Genomic DNA, 19,059 nt, shown 5'->3' with positions numbered 1-19,059 from the left:
ATCCTCATCTGACAGATCAGGTCAGGCCATAATCATGAGTGTCAGGAATGTGGAGTTTAATTCTGTACTCATTATGACAGGAGTGAATTGTGGGAGTTAATTTATGTTATTATATTTTAACAAAATTAAAATAATCCTAGGGACATCCAGAATGCCAGAATTTGGATGTTAAAGGTTTTAGGAATTATGTTATATATGTTATGTAAAGAAATGTTATTTAGCTTGGTAAAGTACTAAAGGGATGTGTGATAACTGTTTTTTAAAAATGTGATGAGTGTGAATCATATAGAAAATTAACTAGATTTGTTTTTGTGTTATTCAATTCTGGGTAAGAATTTGTTATTATAACTATCCAGTCAATAAATGGTTTGCCTCTCTTTCTTTCCTACTTCCTCCTACACACAGTCTGCAAACATATGAGTATAGAACATTAATATTCCAGACACTGGAACAGGACTTCATGGCAGAGTTTTTAATATGGTATCATCCTCATTGTCACAGAACTCACAATCTAATAGTATTGACATATTATCTGTCTGTCTGCCTATATGTCTGTTTGTCTGTCTGTCTGTCTCTCTCTCTCTCTCCATTTTCCAAGGTGTATACAAGATACAGAGACTACCAAAAAGGAAATTTGATTATTTAAGCAAAATATGACCAACATCTGTGTTGAATGGGATATGACACAGATATTTTAAAATTTATAATTATAGTATTGCTGTGCTACTTTCCAAAAATAATGTACATCGTCTTTTAAAGGTATATATATTCTGTGTATTATATACATACACATATATTATATGATTATAGAAAAATAGAGGATGTAAAAACAACTAAAAATGTTTAAAATGAAGAGTAATGTTATTACTGATTAGTAAATTTGGAAATGAGCTTCCTAGTTGTCACAGCAAAGAAAGTAACATTTTGACTTAACAAATTTCCCATTAAGAAAGGAGGAGACATGCATATTTTGGGGGAGGAAAAAATGAATCTCTTTGTATTGATGTTAAATTTTTGGAACAAAAAAGAAATGAATTCCTTTTCAAAGCTGCCTAGGTAAGTCTATATACATACTTGAAAATTAAGTAATTAAGGATAATCTAATTTCAAATAAGTATGGCATAAAGTGTTACAGAAACTAACAAATTACTTGTGAGATTTACTATAGAAGGTGCAATGAAGATGATCAAGAACTGAAAGGAATGACATTATGCATTTGACTCTAACTCTCTTCTTCCAAAAGCTTCCTAGTTCCGAGAAGTGCTGAGGGAGCAGCCAATGTCTGAACAGATGGGATTCTCCTGAGTGTGCTTACTAGTTCACCTGGGCTTCTCAAATTGGCTTTCTCCTACTTTGAAAGTGGTTTGTATCAGCATTTTCAAGTTCTTTTATCAGCAGACACCAAATGTTATATGCACTTAGAAATTATCTTCTACCAGATTTAAATTTATTAAAATGCAATCTGACCAGCCACAATGTATGTCCCTTTGCATTAACAGTCCTAACTTCTTCCTTCTAAAATATATTTTCCTTATACTCAACTCATATGTTAAACTGAATTTGGTGGAAACAAATGAGAAGAAATGCTTAAGATAAACAAAATATGTACTATTTTTCTGGGAATCTACTATCCCATTGTCTTAATATCATTCACGTAATTTTTCTCTAATATAACACAGGAAAAGTGTTAGCTATTTGAAGGATGCCCCAAAGATGAATGGAGAAAAAAACTCACCACAGCCTTTAATTCATTTATTAAAAGATATTTACTGATTCCTATTTTGTACCAGACATTGTGAGAAGTTATGAGGACAGAGCGTTTAAAAAGTCAGACATTACCCTGAAAGTTTTTATTCTAGTGAGTAACATAGATGATAAATATGTAAACAAATACATGGAAATAATAGTTACAGACTGTGATAAAAAACAAAGATGATTATTAGGTTGGCAATGGGAAATAAAATGATTGGCATTTTGGTGTGGGATAAATTAGGCTAAAAATATTAACCAGGAAGGTTTTCTGAGATGGTGACATTTAACCTGAGTCTCCCTCCCCTCCCCTCCCCTCCCCTCCTCTGCTCTCCTCGTAAAGGTTCAGAAAACTCTAGTTAGGCAAATAACTATATTGGAGGATTCCGATAAAAGGAAATGGCAGGTACAAAGGCATAGATGAAAGAAGACTCGAGTGGACCCCAGGATGATCAACAAGACAAAGCAGTGGGCAAGAGTCAGTTAATGCAGAACCATGGTAAAGAGTTGAAATTTTATTCTAAGAAAATGAAAAGTCATTGGAGGGTTCAAGGCACAAAGGAAACAGTCTCTGATTTATAAAATCAGAAGGGTACCTCTGGCTCAAATATGTTAAGAAGATGGAGAAAGGTCAAGATCAGAAGCAGGAGATTAATTATGAAATTACTGAAGTAGTACCAATTAGGCATGTAAACTAGTACAACTTTTAGTTTGAGAATTAAAAATAGAACTACCCTTTGATCCAGCAATCCCACTTCTGGATATCTATACACAGGAAAATAAATCATTATAAAGATATCTGCACTCATAAGTGTATCACAGAGCTATTCACAATAGCCACATCATTGAATCAATCTAAGTGTCCATTAGTGGAGGACTGGATAAAGGAAATGTGGTATATGTATACAAAGGAAGACTACTTGGCTATAAAAAAGAATGAAATCGTGTTGTTTTCAGCAACACAGATGGAACTGGAGGCCATTATTTTAAGTCAAACGAGTCAAACCCAGAAAAAATATTGCAAATATTATAAGTGGGAGCTAAACAACGTTTACTCATGGACAATTGAGTATGGACATATAGACATTGTAGACTATGAATAATGGGGGGATTAGAGGAGGGTAGATAATGATAAATTACTTAATGAGTACAATGTATGTTATTCAGGTGATATATACTCTAAATCCCTTGATTTCATCACTATACAATTTATACATGAAACAAAATTGAATTTGTACTTCATAAATTTATATAAGTATAAAAATTGAAGTAGAATCATTGACTTGGACACGAATGGTGAAATAGAGATGGAGAAAGTGAAGATGTCATGTACTTTGGAGGTAGAGGCAAGGGAATTTGGTCAGGTGGTAAGCGTCAGAAGAAAGAAAAAAGGGAAATAATAGAAGGAGCAAGACTATCAGAAAAAGGTATATATGTGAAGAACAAAAAAACACGAGAATTCCAGACTTTAAGAGTGAAGTTTCTGTCTGAGCTCAAATTTAGTTAAAAAAGAATATCAGTTTTGCACAAATATAGCAGCTCAAACCACTTTTAAACGAACATCTTATGCAAATAAATAATGCAAAAAAACCCCGCAAAGATTAGTTTCTAATGTAAGAAAATAAATTTCAGAAAAATAGTGTTACAAATATAAAATTTAAAATTATAAAGATGCTAGAAGAAATGTAGAATATTTTATAGTTGTAAGGCTAGGAATCCCTTTTTTAGGTTAACACAAAACCCTGAATTCACAAAGAATATGAGTCAAAACTTTGGGAAATAAAAATTTTAAGTGTTCTTGTGGCAAGAGACATCATAAATGAATCTGGAAGCCAAGTAAAAGTGGAAAAATAATTTGCAACATATATGACAAAGAGTTAATTTCTATAGTATATAAAGCACTCTCACAACAAAAAAAGAAAACATTTGCAAAGGAAAAGAACAGAGGAAGAGGTATACAGATGTTCTAAATATGAGAAGATTGTCTCAGCCTCCCAATTAATAAAAAATGTATAAATTAAAACAGCAATGAGAAATCATCCTCACCCATCAGGACAAGTAAAGATTTAAAAAAATGGTAATTGTTACTGTTGGCAAGTCATTAAAAAAATTACTCTCACATACTGTTTGTTGTACATTTAAATAAATTTTGAGAAGATATGATAATATTTATTAAAAGCATAAATCTAAATTATTTGATATAGCAATTTCACCTCCAAAAATTGATCCTACAGGAATAGTCACTTAGGTACAGGAAGTTTTACTGCTGTTTAGTTTGTAATATCAAAAACATGGAAACATTCTCTATGTTGATCCCACAGAGATTGAGTACATTAATCATAGAAACTTCATACAAAGGTATGTTATGCAGTAGTATAAGAAAATGAAACAGTTCTTATATACTAAGTATATATTAAATACTTTTATTTCTAGATATGTATTAGAAGCTTATGTTTACTGTTTGTTTCTCTAGGCATAAACAAACAAAAAAAGAAGTCTGGAAAGATCTGTAGCAAACCGTTTAGTCTGATTAGTTCCAAGTGTTGGGATTAAGGAATATTCTAAATTTTTAAGATTGCTGAAGTACTTGAAATTTTTACAAGTATTTGTGAGTTTTAAGCTAAAAATATAACAGGAAAAATCACAGGACATAATATACTTAAAGTGTGCTCATTTTGGAATAAACATATCAGCAACAGAAATAAGCAAACAGTGATTACAGCTGATAGTATAATTTTAGCTATTTCTGGAAAAATAGAATGGCTTATTGAAAGAAAGAATACATCTTAATTTTTAAATCTTTTATTTCTAACATAACATTAAACCTTTTATTGACAATATCAATAGTTTTCTTAAGTGGGAGGCACCTGATGATGATCTAGAAATGAGCAATTTTGAGGTAGGGTGATGTTCTTTAAGACAGTCATTGCCATGCTTATTTGAAATCCAAAAATATGACTTTGTTGTCCAAAAAATAGAAAGAAAATACTGGATAGCTCAGAAAATATTTAAGTAAAGCATTCTGGAAAATAGTTTTGAATATCTGCAGTTGTCCTGAAATCAGATAATTTTGCTATAAAAATATGTAGGCTGGCCAACTAATGAAGCATCCAACACTGTTTACATAACAGTTAAAAGAGTCATTTAGTCATTTTCACACTTGGTTGTGTTTAAGACATGAATTTGGCAATAGAAAGTAATGGAGGTGTTACCATTTAGGATTCTGAAATTTTTGAGCTGCGTTACAAATCACATAGAAAAATCAGTATGTCCACAGTAGAAAGGGTAAATAAAAGTCATCACAGAGGTAACTTTAACAAAAAATTGTTGATATCAGCAGTAAGAGTTAACCAGTGACAGTCACAGAGAATAATGGATATTCTGTCAATACTATACAGATCAAGATGCCTTGGTATAAATGGCAGACAAATCCTGTATTGACTAAGAGAACTGACTTTAAATTCAGATGCCCTGGATACTTTGTGGTCTTAGACAAATCTTCTTAGCTATGCCAATCTTCAGTTTCTTCTCCTATAAAATGATAATAATAATGCCTACTGTTGAATTTTACAAAAATTGAGATTACCCAAAATCTGGTAAACAGTACTCCATAATAGCAGTTATTCTTACTATAAGAGGAGGAATGAGTTTCAAAGAACAAGGAGTTGTCAGCAATGTCAAATCCTTCAAACTATTCTGAGTTGATGAGGAATAAGAAATAACAATTGGATTTACTAATTTGTAAGTCACTGATGACCTTCAAGAACACAGTGTTCCAGGAGTGGCGACAGTAAGGGAAAAAGTAAATGATGATAAAAATAGAAAGAGCTGATGTAGCATATGTTGCACTTTGAATAGTAAGAGAATGAATAAAAATTATAAGATGATGATATGAGAGGCAGAGGACCAAGCCAAGGGGGTTTCCAGCTAAGATACACTGATTATTTTCTATGTTAAGGAAGAAGGTAGTAGAGATGGATTTCATTAAAAAAAAAATCCTGGCTAAAATTTATTCTGCTCCTAAAATGATGAAGATAGGGAATGAAGAGCTGTTTGTTCATCTAATTTATGTGTGGCTCCTTTAGGGCTGAAGTACTGGGCCTTTTTTGTGACTGGAACTCATTGAGAAGCTGTTCAAAAGTTTGATTGTGTCTCTGTAAACACACACACACTGTGCACAAGCACACACAATTTTGCATAAAATTAGGAGAATTCATTGACCTCCTTTAATCTATCAATGAAACAATCCTCTCTCTGAATACTCCATAGAGCTTAGAAAAATTTGCCCTCTTTTAGGACTTAAAAATAATTTTGACAAATATGGCCTTACACTTGTGTACGTGAATTAAAATTAACAATTCACAGAGACGTTAAATAAACTTTCTATGAAATACCAAAAAATATTTAAAATAAATTGCCTTTTAAAAATATAAATATAAATTACTTGAAATGTTAAAATTAGCTCAGACATAAAAGGTTCACATGACATAGGAAGTGAAATACAGATATAACAACTGATTACTAACTCTATGTTGGAAAATTTTCCAAATTGTTTTCTAATATTCATAAAATTTATATGTGATATATGTTATTTCTCCATGTTAACAGATGAAGAAATTGAGACTCAGAAAGTGTTAGATAACTTGCCCACTATCAGGTTGCAAATTCAAACTCATCTGGCTCAAAACTCCAGAGGAGATTATATCTCCATAATGCTAAGTGAAAGACGAACATTTTAGGCCAATATACCCCCCAAAATATGTAGTATTAGAAGCTCTATGGGGTTAATAACGGCTGCTTTTTTTTTTTCCTGGCCAAATGCAAAAGAACATTCTGAAAAAAAAAGGAAAGACCTATGTTGAAGGTATTACGATTGTTCTTGTGATTCTTTATTTAAACTCTGCAGTTGTCGACAAGGTTGAGCACTGTTTACTTGACATTTTCCCTATCTTTTGGTTTCTATTAAATTATTCTTCCTCATTTTCCTCTCAATTCTGTGATCCCTTGTCTTTAGTCTTCTTTGTTTCACCTGTTTCCTCTCCCTTCCCCTCAAACATTGGTTCTTCCTAGAGTTTGATTTTCAGCAGTCTTGGCACTGCTTCTGATCTCTCTGGGTGATCTCATTCACTTCCAAGTCTCCAAGGCTCACTGATCATCTGTCTTCAGCTCAGGACTGAACCCAAAAGCTCCAGACACACATGTCCAAATCCCTACTGCACATCCCCCTTTGGATGTCTTTTTAACACCTCAAAATCAGTAAGTCCATTGTAAACTCACCCTCCCCACTCACATCTGCTCCTTCTGTGTGCCACTTCTTTACTCACTATCTAAATATTTGCCCAAGCCAGAAGACTGAAGAAACGTCTTTTATTTTTACCACACTTCCCCCGCACCCTCTCACACAGACATCCAACCAATTGCAAAGTTCCACGAAAAATACTACATCAGATCTATGTGCTTTTCTCTCTCCTCCATGCTTCCACTTTTAACTCATAATTCTAAATCGTATTACTTTAAGACTCAGTCAACTGGTCTTTTTTGTCCCATTTTGTCCTCTTCTAATTCATTCTCCCTCTTACAACCTAGCCTGTTCTTTATAAAATAGAAGTCTGCTCATGTCATCATTGCGTTTCAATCATTTATGGGTCCCTCTTTGTATCCAGAAGAGTGTCCACAGCTACACATCCTCTGAGCTCTAAAAAGCCTCAACTCTTAGCACACCTCTGCTCCTCACATTTAATACTACTGCCAGACAAATCCACATTCGATGGCTCAAAGACACTTGGATTCCCACACCTTGGTGTTTCCTCATGCACCGCTCCTTTGGCCAGCCATGTTCTTCCTTGTTCTTTTTCAAATGACGCAACTAGATCTTAACACTCCGATCAGGCAATATCATCCTTAGGAGGCCATGCCAAATTGGGTGTAATTGTCCTTCCATGTCCATGTCAATCTCCTTTCTAGCAATGTTTCTCTGTCATAGCACTTTACCATACTGTACTGTAATCTTTACTGTAATCACTGACTTGTCTCTCTTTCCCTCTGGGCTATCAGCTCCTTGAGGTCAGCAACTACTCTTATAAGCTTTTGTGTTGACAGCTGCTAGCTAATGTCTTAAATAGAGTTGCTCTTGATAAATATATTTAATAAGTAAATGGATACATTCATTATCTCATCTGATGAATGAACGGATGGCTTCATTACATAATATGATTTCAGCCTTTGCTGTATCATTCACTGTCATGTGATTCATGAATAAGTTGACCAGAATTGTCTTGCCCCATTTTCTTTAAAATGTTGCAATTAAATTAGAGAAAAGATAAATGGCATTCTTTTTCTTTCTTAATTCAGGCAGGCTCAATATAGATGTTATCTTTTTTACACCCTTATGGCCTTCTGGTAAAAGTATTACTAGTAGGTATATGAATTGGTTCAATGAATTGGTTCAAACTCTGGCTTTGTAGTCTATTACTAGAGATAGTCTTTGGAAAGTAAAGTGACTCCTTTGTGACAAAGCTTTCTTAACTAGAACATATTTTCTTCCTAGACTGTCTCACTATAAGATTAGCTTGAGGTCAAATAAAATTTTATATATATATATGTGTATGTGTGTGTGTGTGTGTGTGTGTGTGTGTGTATAAATGTATATCCACACACACACACCCCTAAAAAGTTTTTAAAAAGTGTCAAGTGCAAGGTGTATTGCTATTTATCCTTCATTTTAAAATCCAGAACAATAATATAAATGTAAATAGGATTTTATATTTCCCAATGCCAGGAACTAAAATTTTTCCTCCTTGAGAAATAAATACACTTGGAAGAATCCAGATCGGAAAAAAAGTTTTTTTGACAGCTTTATGAAAGCTTAATCCTATGACAACTCTAAAATACATTAAAAATATATACAGATTATGCATCATCTTATCACTTAAAGAGAAAAACTATAATAACATGACTCACATCTTTGTCAATCTCATGATGAAAAATTAAGGTAAGAGAGAAAAATATATAAAACTAAAGAATTACTGAAAATCAACTTGGAAGCTTGCCATCAATTCAAAATAAGAAAAGCTAATGAGAGTCACAGTTGAGTCACATCGCTCATTTTCCTAAACACAGACAAAAGTCCAATAGTATTTAATTCTAGCATTTCTTTGCTAACAACTTTGCAGTTGAAATCATCAGAATTTTATCTTTAGCATGTTTAAAATTATCATATTAACCCAATGTAAACTCTTAGAATGCCTTTTTAGGGCTTCATGATCCTGGAAGAGTAAACATACAAAAATATTTAAACATTGTTGAACTAAACACAGAAGATTATATTATTTAGTACACTTAAATTTAGTGAATTTCTATTAAGTACCTACTTTATAAGTGGAAAATCCTGCAGAGCCTACTAGGTTTAGTGTCACTTTTTCAATGTATTTAAATAAACCAAACAACTCTATTTTACATACCAAGCTACTTTTACAAGTACTGCTCATTTTAAATACTTAAGAGTCCACAAATAAATCAGCCACACAGAATTCATATTTAACTTAAAAAAGAACAACTTTTAAAAAATCATTACTAGGGCATAATATCGATTCTATTTGTGATTTTTACAGCTTTTTTTTTAACAGAAAAATATTAATCAATTAGTCATTTCTACCAAAGTTTAAAAAGTCAAAAAAGGTCTATAATATTCTATTACCATTTCACCAAGGTGATAATACATGAGTACTTGATCCATTCTGTTAGTACTTCCCATTGCCATCTGAAATGTAAATGAGTCATTTCAGATTCTGATTATTTGTGGATTATATTGCACAGGGACTGCCTTTCTAAAGGGCTGATTCTTTTACAGGGTTTCTAATGTAGCTGAATTAAATTAATAATCACAATGACTAAAATATATTTATCTTTTAGAAAATTTAGAGATGGACTAATTTAGTATTTTGGTTATTACTTTTCATTATATTGAACATATCCTCAAAACCAAAATATCTCTATCCATTAACTACTGGAAATATATAAGAAAACAGCCAGCTTTTGGGTTGTCTCAAATGTTTTGTGATGAACATATCCAATTTAACTAGCATTTTTGTTTGTAAAGATAATTATTTTTTAATCTACCTATGATACAACAGTATGACATTATAATTAAATAAATTCACCTATATTAAATGTATTTTTAAAATTTCCATTCTGTCATACTTCATATTTTGGATAGATCGAAATAAAAAAGAGTATACTTTTAATTAGGTTATGAAATTTGACTACAAAGGCTATCATACTCATTTTTTTGTTATTGTAATAGGTCATAATTTTATATTATCTGTATTTCATATACTTTTAGTTTAATATTCATCAAAGTGTGACTTTCCAACGATAGAATAGTTGGAATAAACTATAAGCCAAAGTTATTCCCTTCTCAGAACATGGGATTTATACCAAAAATTATAAGTTTATCAGGTTTAGACTTGTGCATATGTAAACTCTATACATAGAATAGTTTATTTTATCCAAGTATTCTTAGAGCACTAATTTAGTTTTGAGGCAGATGAACCAGCATTAAATAATCTGTCCCCTAGATAACCAACACATTTTATTCTTTGTCTTTTTTTTTTTGAGTATACATTCCACAACATAATTAAACATATCTTGTTTAATCACCCTTATTCACAGAGTAGATTCTGCAGTTCTACAAGGAGTCACTGTAGAAAAATCATGATTAAAATAAACTTAACCAGCCACATATTATGTCTTTATATTTAATCTAACATGACAAATTTAAAAATCCAGTCCATATTATGGTGAGGAATAAGTTTCATGTTAATTCTCTAGAATATTAAGTTTTAAGACCTATTTTTACCTTTTTGTACTCAAAGGCATAGCGCTTGATAAATGAGGTTGCCTTATATTTACTGCTTACATTTTATCTTTAATTAGATTGGAAAATCACTAGTCTGTATGCTCTCGGTCAGTCCATTCAACAAAGACCAATCACCTGACCCACACTCTCTGACTATTGATTTTTCTCAAATTCTGCTTAGATTTGCCTTAAGGATGATCAGCATACTCATTTGTCAGAATAATTTTCCTTTTTTCTGATAGAAAGTGTTTTCTCCTGATTTACAATTTGTTTTTTTTAATTTAAACATACACAAAATTAATTGTATGTGATTATAAAAAAATTAGATCACTAATACTGTGTTATACCTGGATTCAAAATAAACAGACAAAGTTAACTTGTGTCAGTTTTCTCAATTCTTATATGTTAAAGAATAGCATACTCTATATTTCTTACTTGTTGTATTTTTTAATTCTGCATGCAACTTCCTAATAAGGTATCATGTTTACAAATACTTTCCCAGGAACATTTCATTTCATATATATTTTTATTACATAAATAAAATAATACTAGTTAAAATTATCCCAAATGAGGTTAACAAACAAAAAGGAGACAAAGAGGACTAGCCTTTTTGTTTACATTGTTGGAAGTTGCAATACAAACTTTAGAATGTTTAAGGTCTTAATTTGTAAAAATGAAATAAAATAAAACAGATATATCTGCTACTTGTAAGAAAATCTTTTAAAATTTTCTTAATACTTAAAAAGTAGTTACTATTGATAAATACCTTCACATTTGGATCATAGATTATTTTTAAAGCTAGTAAGATTTCTACTGACAGAATGTTAGGCGAGATATGAGAAAAATATTTAAATAAGCAAATACTATTTATGTATTAAAAAGAATGCATTCCTTAGAACTAATTGCAATGTTGACATCCCTTATACAACTCTGAACATGCAACTAATAACTTAGAAATTTTACAAAAGGGACTATCCACTAAGCTTGTTCTAATTTATGTACACTTGCGATTAAAAATAACTCCCTTTTGGTTTAATGCGATATTGATTTTATCACCAAATATGTCAAGAGATTTTTAAAATTTAAGTAATAAACTCATAGAAACTATAGGCTTCCTGAAAAATATATAATTATACACTTTGCAAAAGTGACACATGATTCAACCTCCTCATGAAACTAAGTTCTCAAAAGAATTAAAAGTTCAAGACACCAAAAATTAAGAAAAATGAATCATGTTATCTGTTAGATGAATTAACAGCCAATACATACAAATTAAAATATTTAAGTTGATGACACAGATGTCCTCCAGACATTTAACAACTCTTAGTTTTCAATTTCACTTGTTTCTTTGTTCAGCACACTTGCAGAGAAAGAATTTTAAATAAAAAGGCATCCAGCTCGATACGATAAAAAGGCTTTACAATTCAGCTCGAACATTTTATTAACTGTGAAACATGCAAACTTTTATGTAGAAACTATTCCTACTTCTTAAATAATCTATAGTCATTATCTTAATTTATAAATTTAGAACTGGTAAATTAGCATATAAATGTGAGGAGGTATTTGAAACATGCACTTCCTTCAAGAAGGAAAAGGCAATACAACTGCTATTGAGTGATCATGTTTCAATGCATTTTAAACTAATATGCACAGCTGATTGTATTTGCTTTTTTACATTAAGTTATACAGTATCCTCACGAGGGTGAAAGGAACTGTACAACTGCTTTCTTATGGCATTAGGTGAGGTCACCCGTTTGGTTTCATTGTGTGGGATAATAAATAATGCTGGGTTGGTTGGTGAATTCAGGTGGATCAGAGCCTAACGTGATTTGGCATCGAGGTAAGGATTCATGGAGTTATATCCACAAGACATATGCATTATAAGATAGTAAGAGACATTTACAATCCAGAATATAAGGGCAGCGCAGCCTCAAGTGACATCACCAGATCATCTGCAGTGTCAACCAACCGATTCAAATATATATCCTCCACACCACCACTCCCCTCTTTTTCTCACCATTAGCAAGCCTTCCATGGCCTTCATCAGTGTAAAGGAGCATATGTCTTCTTTAAAAGCAAGACCTATGCTTACTCAAGTGAAACGCAAATAAGAAAAACCAAAGGAACAAAATAAAAAACAAGCTTGAGTACAATTTTCACTAAACTGACATTCAACTGATAGGAAAAACACTGAAATGTTAAAGGAGAATTTAACTTAAATGATCTAGACAAGTAATGAAAAGAGAGAGAGAGAGAAAGGCAGGAAGAAGCAAAGAAATGGAGGAGAAGAAAGAAAAGAAAATCAAATTAAGGAAAAGAAAAGAAACCAGCTAAATATCCCTGAGTTGAAGTCTTGTTAACTCTGATTTGCCCTGAAACCGGGCAACTGTGGGAATATTGAAATTCTATCTAAAAAAAAAAAAGAAATAATAACAAAGAGGAGGAGGACTCCATTGCTTGGTTTTAACTCTCATCTAATCTTTCATAACTTATGTTTTACTTACAGGCATTTGTTACAGCAAAACTGTTGGCTGTCTCGATGTTGTCCACATGAGGTACCAAATTAAAAGGAGCTTCCGACGCATTGGGGCTGGTGTTATGAAGAAAAATTGCTAATCGAAAAGCAGTGTATTCCTGATCTGTGTTTCGGATGAAGAGACCACCTATTAAAACAGCAGGAAAAGCACATTCAGTGTTTCCTCTTGTAAACATTATACACACCCCAAGCACAGCCAAATCTACTGCCATTTACAAGCATATACAATTGAAGAGCTATACCTGCCACATCTAGGGAGACTGCCCTTTGTCCCTCAGGTGCATGCCTAGTATTTAGTCTTTACAGCAGCTCAGCTTTTTCTTGTCCTAATGTGCTATGATCACAATGACCTCTGAGACCATTCAGGGTATGTTCCTTTCTCTCCTTTGCCTTCCCCCTGATTCCCAGCACCCTGCTCTATCAGCCAGCTCAGGGAATCTCTCTCTAAGATGAATGCAGATGAACGGAAAAGAGATTTACATTAAAACACAGAAATGGAGGGATATGGTGCCACACAGGGAAGAGGGAAATGAGAAAGGAGAAATGAACTCTGTCTTCCTGCAGCTCAGGGACTCAGCCTAATTAACTCCGTTTTGTGCACACAGACCACGAGAAATGATGCAGTGTTGAGGCTGGGCTTAGCTGGAAGAAATTCAATAGCTGCGTCCCATTAAAAGACAGTAGGGGAGAAGAGCAAGGAAAGCCAAGGAGGGAGGATGTCCCTGGAAATACAGTGGAGGTAGAGAAATAAGGGCTAAGGCTTCCAGAAGAAAACAAAATACAAGGAGAGAAGCTTCCTGGAAAGGGAAGTAACTTTGGAACCTGCTACCCGGTGGCCAGGAAAGGCCGGGGTGCGGGTGGTAATGTCTTTTTCCTCAAACAGGCTCTTTCTGTAACAGCAAGAAAGCTGCGGCGCCCAGCATGGGAAGAAGTGGATTTTTTTTTTTTTTCTTTTTTAAACAAACTTGACATCACTTTACACTTTAGAGAAAGGAATGAAAACGAATATCATATAAAATGCAACCAAATTCCCCAAAGGTTTTCCCCCAACTTATTTCAAACCTACTGAAGCGGCTAGAGCCAGAGGTGGAGTAGGGTTGTGGGCTGAGGACGGCTGGGTGGGCTGCCCTGGGCGCGTTCCAAAGGCACCTGCACTACAGAAGCCTTTTTGGAAAAGAGAGGAGGAGGAAGAGGGTGAGAGCCGGGCGGGGAGCCGCCGCAGGTTTCCCCGGATTGCTCATCGGCAACTCAGTGAACTCACTTCGGGACCCGCTGGCCCAGCACCGGCGCCGCCCGTCGGGGCACCCCTTACCTATCTGCACGCTGCTCGGAAAGGCGCCCATGGCGAGTCCCCAGAATCCGGAAAACAGCAAGACAAGCTGTGTGCAGATAATCCTCATCTTCCTTCCGCCTCTCCCCGGCGCGCGCTCTCTTCCTCAAGGCTGTTCAGAGGAGCATCGAAGACGACGGCGCTGAGATCCAAAATCAGCCAATAATAATAATAATAATAATAATAAAATAAAGAAAGAAAGAAAAAAAAAAGGAGAGCGGTTTGCGGCGGGTTCGGATGCCGGCGACTCCCCCTCAGTCATCCATCGCGAGCCGCCAGGTTTTTCCCGCAGTCCCCATCGCCCCGGGAGAGGTTTTCCGTCCGGCTGCGAAGGCTGCACATGCAAAAGATGGTGGTGGAGCGTCTGGCGGCTGCTCGCGGATGAGACATGCGCTCTGCCTTCGCCTCACTCGCACTGGCGCTCGCCCCTCGCTTCCTCACACACACCCCGACGCCGGCGCCGCGGCCGCCGCACGCGCTCCCCGCTCGCACCCGCCGACATCTCCCCTCGCCGGCCCCAGCCCCGAGCGCCGCTTCCTCCCGGCGTCCCCTCCCCAGCGCGCACTCCCTGCACACGCCTCGCGCCCACCGTTCCGCCCGGCGCTTACCGGGGCGCCCCCGCCTCCCGGACGCTCCGGGGCCGGTCTGAAGAAACGCTTTCCCTCCTCGCCGCTCGCTGACTCCCTCCTCTCCTCCTCGGTTCGCAGAGGGACCCCCAGCGCCCCTCTCTTGGTTTTCCGGGCACCTGTGCTTCTCGGGCTGCGCTAGGCGGAAAACGGGCCCCCGGGCCAGGTCTGCAAGCCCCAGGCGGGGGCTCCGGGGGCTTAGTGCCTCCCCGTGCTCCCCGGCCCCTGCCGCATCCCTGCGGGTTGGCGAGGAGGACGGGCTGCCTCCCGCTCCCACAGCCCTGGCTTCCCGCTCAGCCTCGCCCTCCTCGGCCGCTGGGCTGCGCGCGGGCAACTCCGGTCCGCGCTGCAGCAAACGCTTCTCACGAGCGAACGGCCCGGGAATCTGCAGAGCCTGGCGCGGGAACGCACGAGGTGAAAGGACTCGGCGAGCCGTGTGAGGAGAACGGCCGGGCAAAGGGCAGCCCCGGGCGGGTGGAAGCGGCCGGGACCCGGAGGACAGAATGTGGAGGAGGTGAGGACGGGGAGGAGCCGGGGAAGTTCCAGGGTCCTGGGAAGCGGACGAGGGGGTGGAAGGTTATTTCAAATAACAAAGTTTAGGGTATTGGCCAGGATGAGGCCTCGAATACTCTGAAAGACGGGAGGAGGGACCGTGTGAAGCGCACGGGAGGAAAGTGATGAAGTCACGCATTCCGGGGGACCCTTCCCCTCTGCGCTGCGGCCGGGGCGGGGCGGACACTGCACTGAGGCCGAGGAGGGGCCGGAAGGGCAGGGCTCGGGGCGGTGGGCACCGGGGTCCGACAGGCGAACGGCGTCCGTCGCGCACGTCTGCTCCCGTCTGGGACTCCCGAATGCTCAGTCCGCCCCGCGCCCCCTCCAGGTAGACCTCCGCACTTCAGGGCTGATGTCGGGAGCTCTGACCGAGGGGAAGTGCAAAGGGATGATCCGAGAGCGTCTCAGGGCTGCAGTCTCACTTCCTTCCAGAGGCGCCTCCGAGATGGTCCTTTCATCTGGCCGCCCCGTGCTGAGCTTGTGCCACACTCAGCAGCAGTCACCGCGGCGGCCGTGGGTGACTGGTTTCTGATGTCCCCTGTGTGGTTGACATTTCCTGATCCAGTTCGTACATACAACCTCCTGATTGCAGTAACTGTGAGAGTCATTAGGGGACGTTCTCCTTAAACGCCAGGGAACCCAGTGTCTCCCATTCAACTTTGAAAAGACACAGCAAATGCCTGTGTTTGCCTGATGTCATGTGTGAGAATAGAATGCTTGAGCGGAATTCTTGCAAGGGACTCCTGCTAATGGCTTTTTGAAATATGCATTACCTTAACTTCTTCGATATTTTTTTATTTGGTGTCACCGATTGCCTGTATCTGTAGTTTGTAGATGACATTGTAAAATTCCTGTTAAAACGTGAGTGCTCTTCTGTTTCCTAAGTTTTCAATTTTACTTTTAAAATTGAATCTTTAAAACAATGTATCTGCTTTCCCATTACATTTCACCACAAATTGTTATAAAAAAAAAACAAACAACTAGTTGTAACCGTATTTTACAAATAATACATTTGTCATTTCAGTTTGTGAAGTTTTAGTCTTGCAAGTCAAGTGGGATTTGAAGCATTTTGCCTTTTTTTATTTCAATGTTAAAAAACAAGGCTGTAAATAATAGCATTCTGATTTCTCTTGTAAAAGGATAATAGAATATGACACATAGATTCAAGTTAAATTAAAATTTCAAAGTCCACCAAACTGTTAAACTTATCACTTGTTAGTGGAGCTCTTCCTGATGCAGAGGCAATTATTAACATTTATTCTTCTCAAGTGGAAAGACTTGAGTTTTCGTATGATGTAACAGCATCATTGATATAGATGCAGGACAAGTTTTTTCCACATAACTGTCATGATAACCCCTGGACTAATATAACCACTGATGACACAACTATATTTTTCCAAAACAGTAATTCAGTTGTTTTTAATTCCTATTTTCCCAAGTAGTTAAAACCTCTATTTTACTTTCTAAACCAAATCTCTCTTTATCTGTATGATATAAATATATATTTATACATATATGTATCAAATATATTTTCTCTGTATGACACATAGGAATATATCATATATATTACGTACACATATACATGTATATAGATGTTTATTTGTGTCAAATAGTAATATTTTAAGCACCTACCTTATATGTTTATTTTTCTTTTCTTTTTTTTTTTTTTTTGAGATGGAGTTTTCGCTCTTGTTACCCAGGCTGGAGTGCAATGGCACTATCTTGGCCCACCGCAACCTCTGCCTCCTGGGTTCAAGCAATTCTCCCTCCTCAGCCTCCCAAGTAGCTGGGATTACAGGCACACGCCACCATGCCTAGCTAATTTTTTGTATTTTTAGTAGAGACAGGGTTCCACCATGTTGACCAGGATGGTCTCGATCTCTTGACCTCGTGATCCACCCGCCTTGGCCTCCCAAAGTGCTGGGATTACAGGCTTGAGCTACTGCGCCTGGCCTGTGTTTATTTTTCTAGTGTTTGAGATATAAAGGTGAACAAAACAAAATCCCTGATATTCTTGGAAGACTCTTAATGTTTATGAATGCTCACTAATGTGCCAGGTGTGGTGTAATTTTTAATAAACTTTAGGTATCCTTGCATTTGTTAGGAAACCCAACTGAAGATTTAGATTCTTTCTCAAGGTTACATTTTTGGTAAGTGATGAAACCAGAACTAAGGATGGAACTCAAGTTACCTAATTTCAGAGACTGGGCTGTCTTTATTAAAACCTGCTGAATTAATGAGTTTAAGGTGCAGTGAGGGGTCTGGGAGCTGAAAAGTAAACTGCAAGAATCCACAGCATTCAGAAGGGTGGTATGTTCTACGTGAAAGACCCCAGACTTTCAGAATAATAATTAATAACTGGTTTCAGATTACAGGCCCTTAATTTCTTAGCTGTATTGCCTTGGATACATTTACTTCATGTTTCTATTTTCTTTTTTAATCCTTTTTTTTTTTTTTTTTTTTTTGAGATGGAGTCTCACTCTGTCACCCACGCTGGAGTTCAGTGGTGAGTACTTCATGTTTCTTTTCTGATAGGATATATGTAAACTTTCAACACAGTTCTGGTACATAACTGGCAACTCTTGTTAATGAGTTGCCCCCCAAAATGTGATAAAGGCTCCTGTAGGGGGAAGTGCAGAGTGCCATGTGAGCAAAACAGAGTGCCTAACTGACTTCAAGGGAATTCAGGAAGAACTCATAGAGTGAAAAAAAAAAATGAACTGAATATGTGTTTGTAGGGCTTATCAGGTGGAGAAAAGTTACGTGTTTCTAAACACTGCTAAAAGTTTGGTAAAACTAGATTTTAGGGTATAGAGGGGAAGTACTAGAAGTGCGGCTGAAAAGCAAAGCAAGGGATGGCTCTGCACCGTCTCACTCAGAAGTATTGTCTTCATCTCATAGAGACAGAGGAACAATGAATGGTTATAAGTAAGGAGGCAAAATGGTGAGATTTGCAGTTTAGATCAGAAATCTGATGCTAGGAAACTAACCCATATTTTTTAAAATAAACATTTCATTTTGAATAATTTGTATTTACATAAATGTTTCTAGTTAACTACAGAATGCCCCTGTATCCTTCACCCAATTTCAGTTTTCCTTAATGTTATCATCTTAGATTACTCTGGCACATTTGTCAAAAAGAAGAAACTGACACTGGTATGTCACTATTAATTAAATGCCAGACTTTATTTACAGTTTTCCGTTAGAGTATTTTTCTGTGCCAGGATCTAGCTCAGGACACCTCATTATATTTAGTTGTCATAGCTTCTTGTTTTGTTTTTGACAGTTTCATCTTCTTTGTTTTTCATATGACATCAACAGCTTGAAGAGTACTGGATAGGCGTTTGTAGAATGTCTCTCAGTTGGGATTTGCCTGACACTTTTCTCAGGATTAGACTGGGGTTATGGA

The 19,059-nt window shown here is 36.8% G+C and overlaps 2 protein-coding genes across 18 annotated transcripts in view; one reads left to right on the top strand and one right to left on the bottom strand.

Moving 5' to 3' along the window:
* Window positions 1–14,615, bottom strand: part of GRIA4 (glutamate ionotropic receptor AMPA type subunit 4) — a 395,452-nt gene extending 380,837 nt beyond the window's left edge. For all 16 annotated transcript variants that reach the window (XR_013522976.1, XR_013522974.1, XR_013522977.1 and 13 more), the window contains exons 1-2: window positions 14,455–14,615; window positions 13,111–13,269 (exon numbers count right to left, since the gene is read on the bottom strand). Coding sequence is in view for 6 of the 16 variants with exons in the window: in XM_009006706.6 (XP_009004954.1) it covers window positions 13,111–13,269; window positions 14,455–14,542 (247 nt within the window). In the remaining 10 variants the exon portion in view is untranslated. The remainder of the gene's footprint in view (window positions 1–13,110; window positions 13,270–14,454) is intronic.
* Window positions 14,616–15,480: 865 nt separating this feature from the next.
* The window catches only part of LOC118145584 (uncharacterized), a 440,827-nt gene continuing 437,248 nt past the window's right edge, over window positions 15,481–19,059 (top strand). For both annotated transcript variants that reach the window (XM_078339361.1, XM_078339362.1), the window contains exons 1-2: window positions 15,481–15,612; window positions 18,119–18,156. The gene's annotated coding sequence lies outside the window, so the exon portion shown is untranslated. The remainder of the gene's footprint in view (window positions 15,613–18,118; window positions 18,157–19,059) is intronic.

Source organism: Callithrix jacchus, chromosome 10, assembly GCF_049354715.1.
Source record: "Callithrix jacchus isolate 240 chromosome 10, calJac240_pri, whole genome shotgun sequence".
NCBI lineage: Eukaryota > Metazoa > Chordata > Mammalia > Primates > Cebidae > Callithrix > Callithrix jacchus.
The sequence above is the reverse complement of the archived record's forward strand: the minus strand, read 5'-3'. Positions and strand labels throughout refer to the sequence as shown.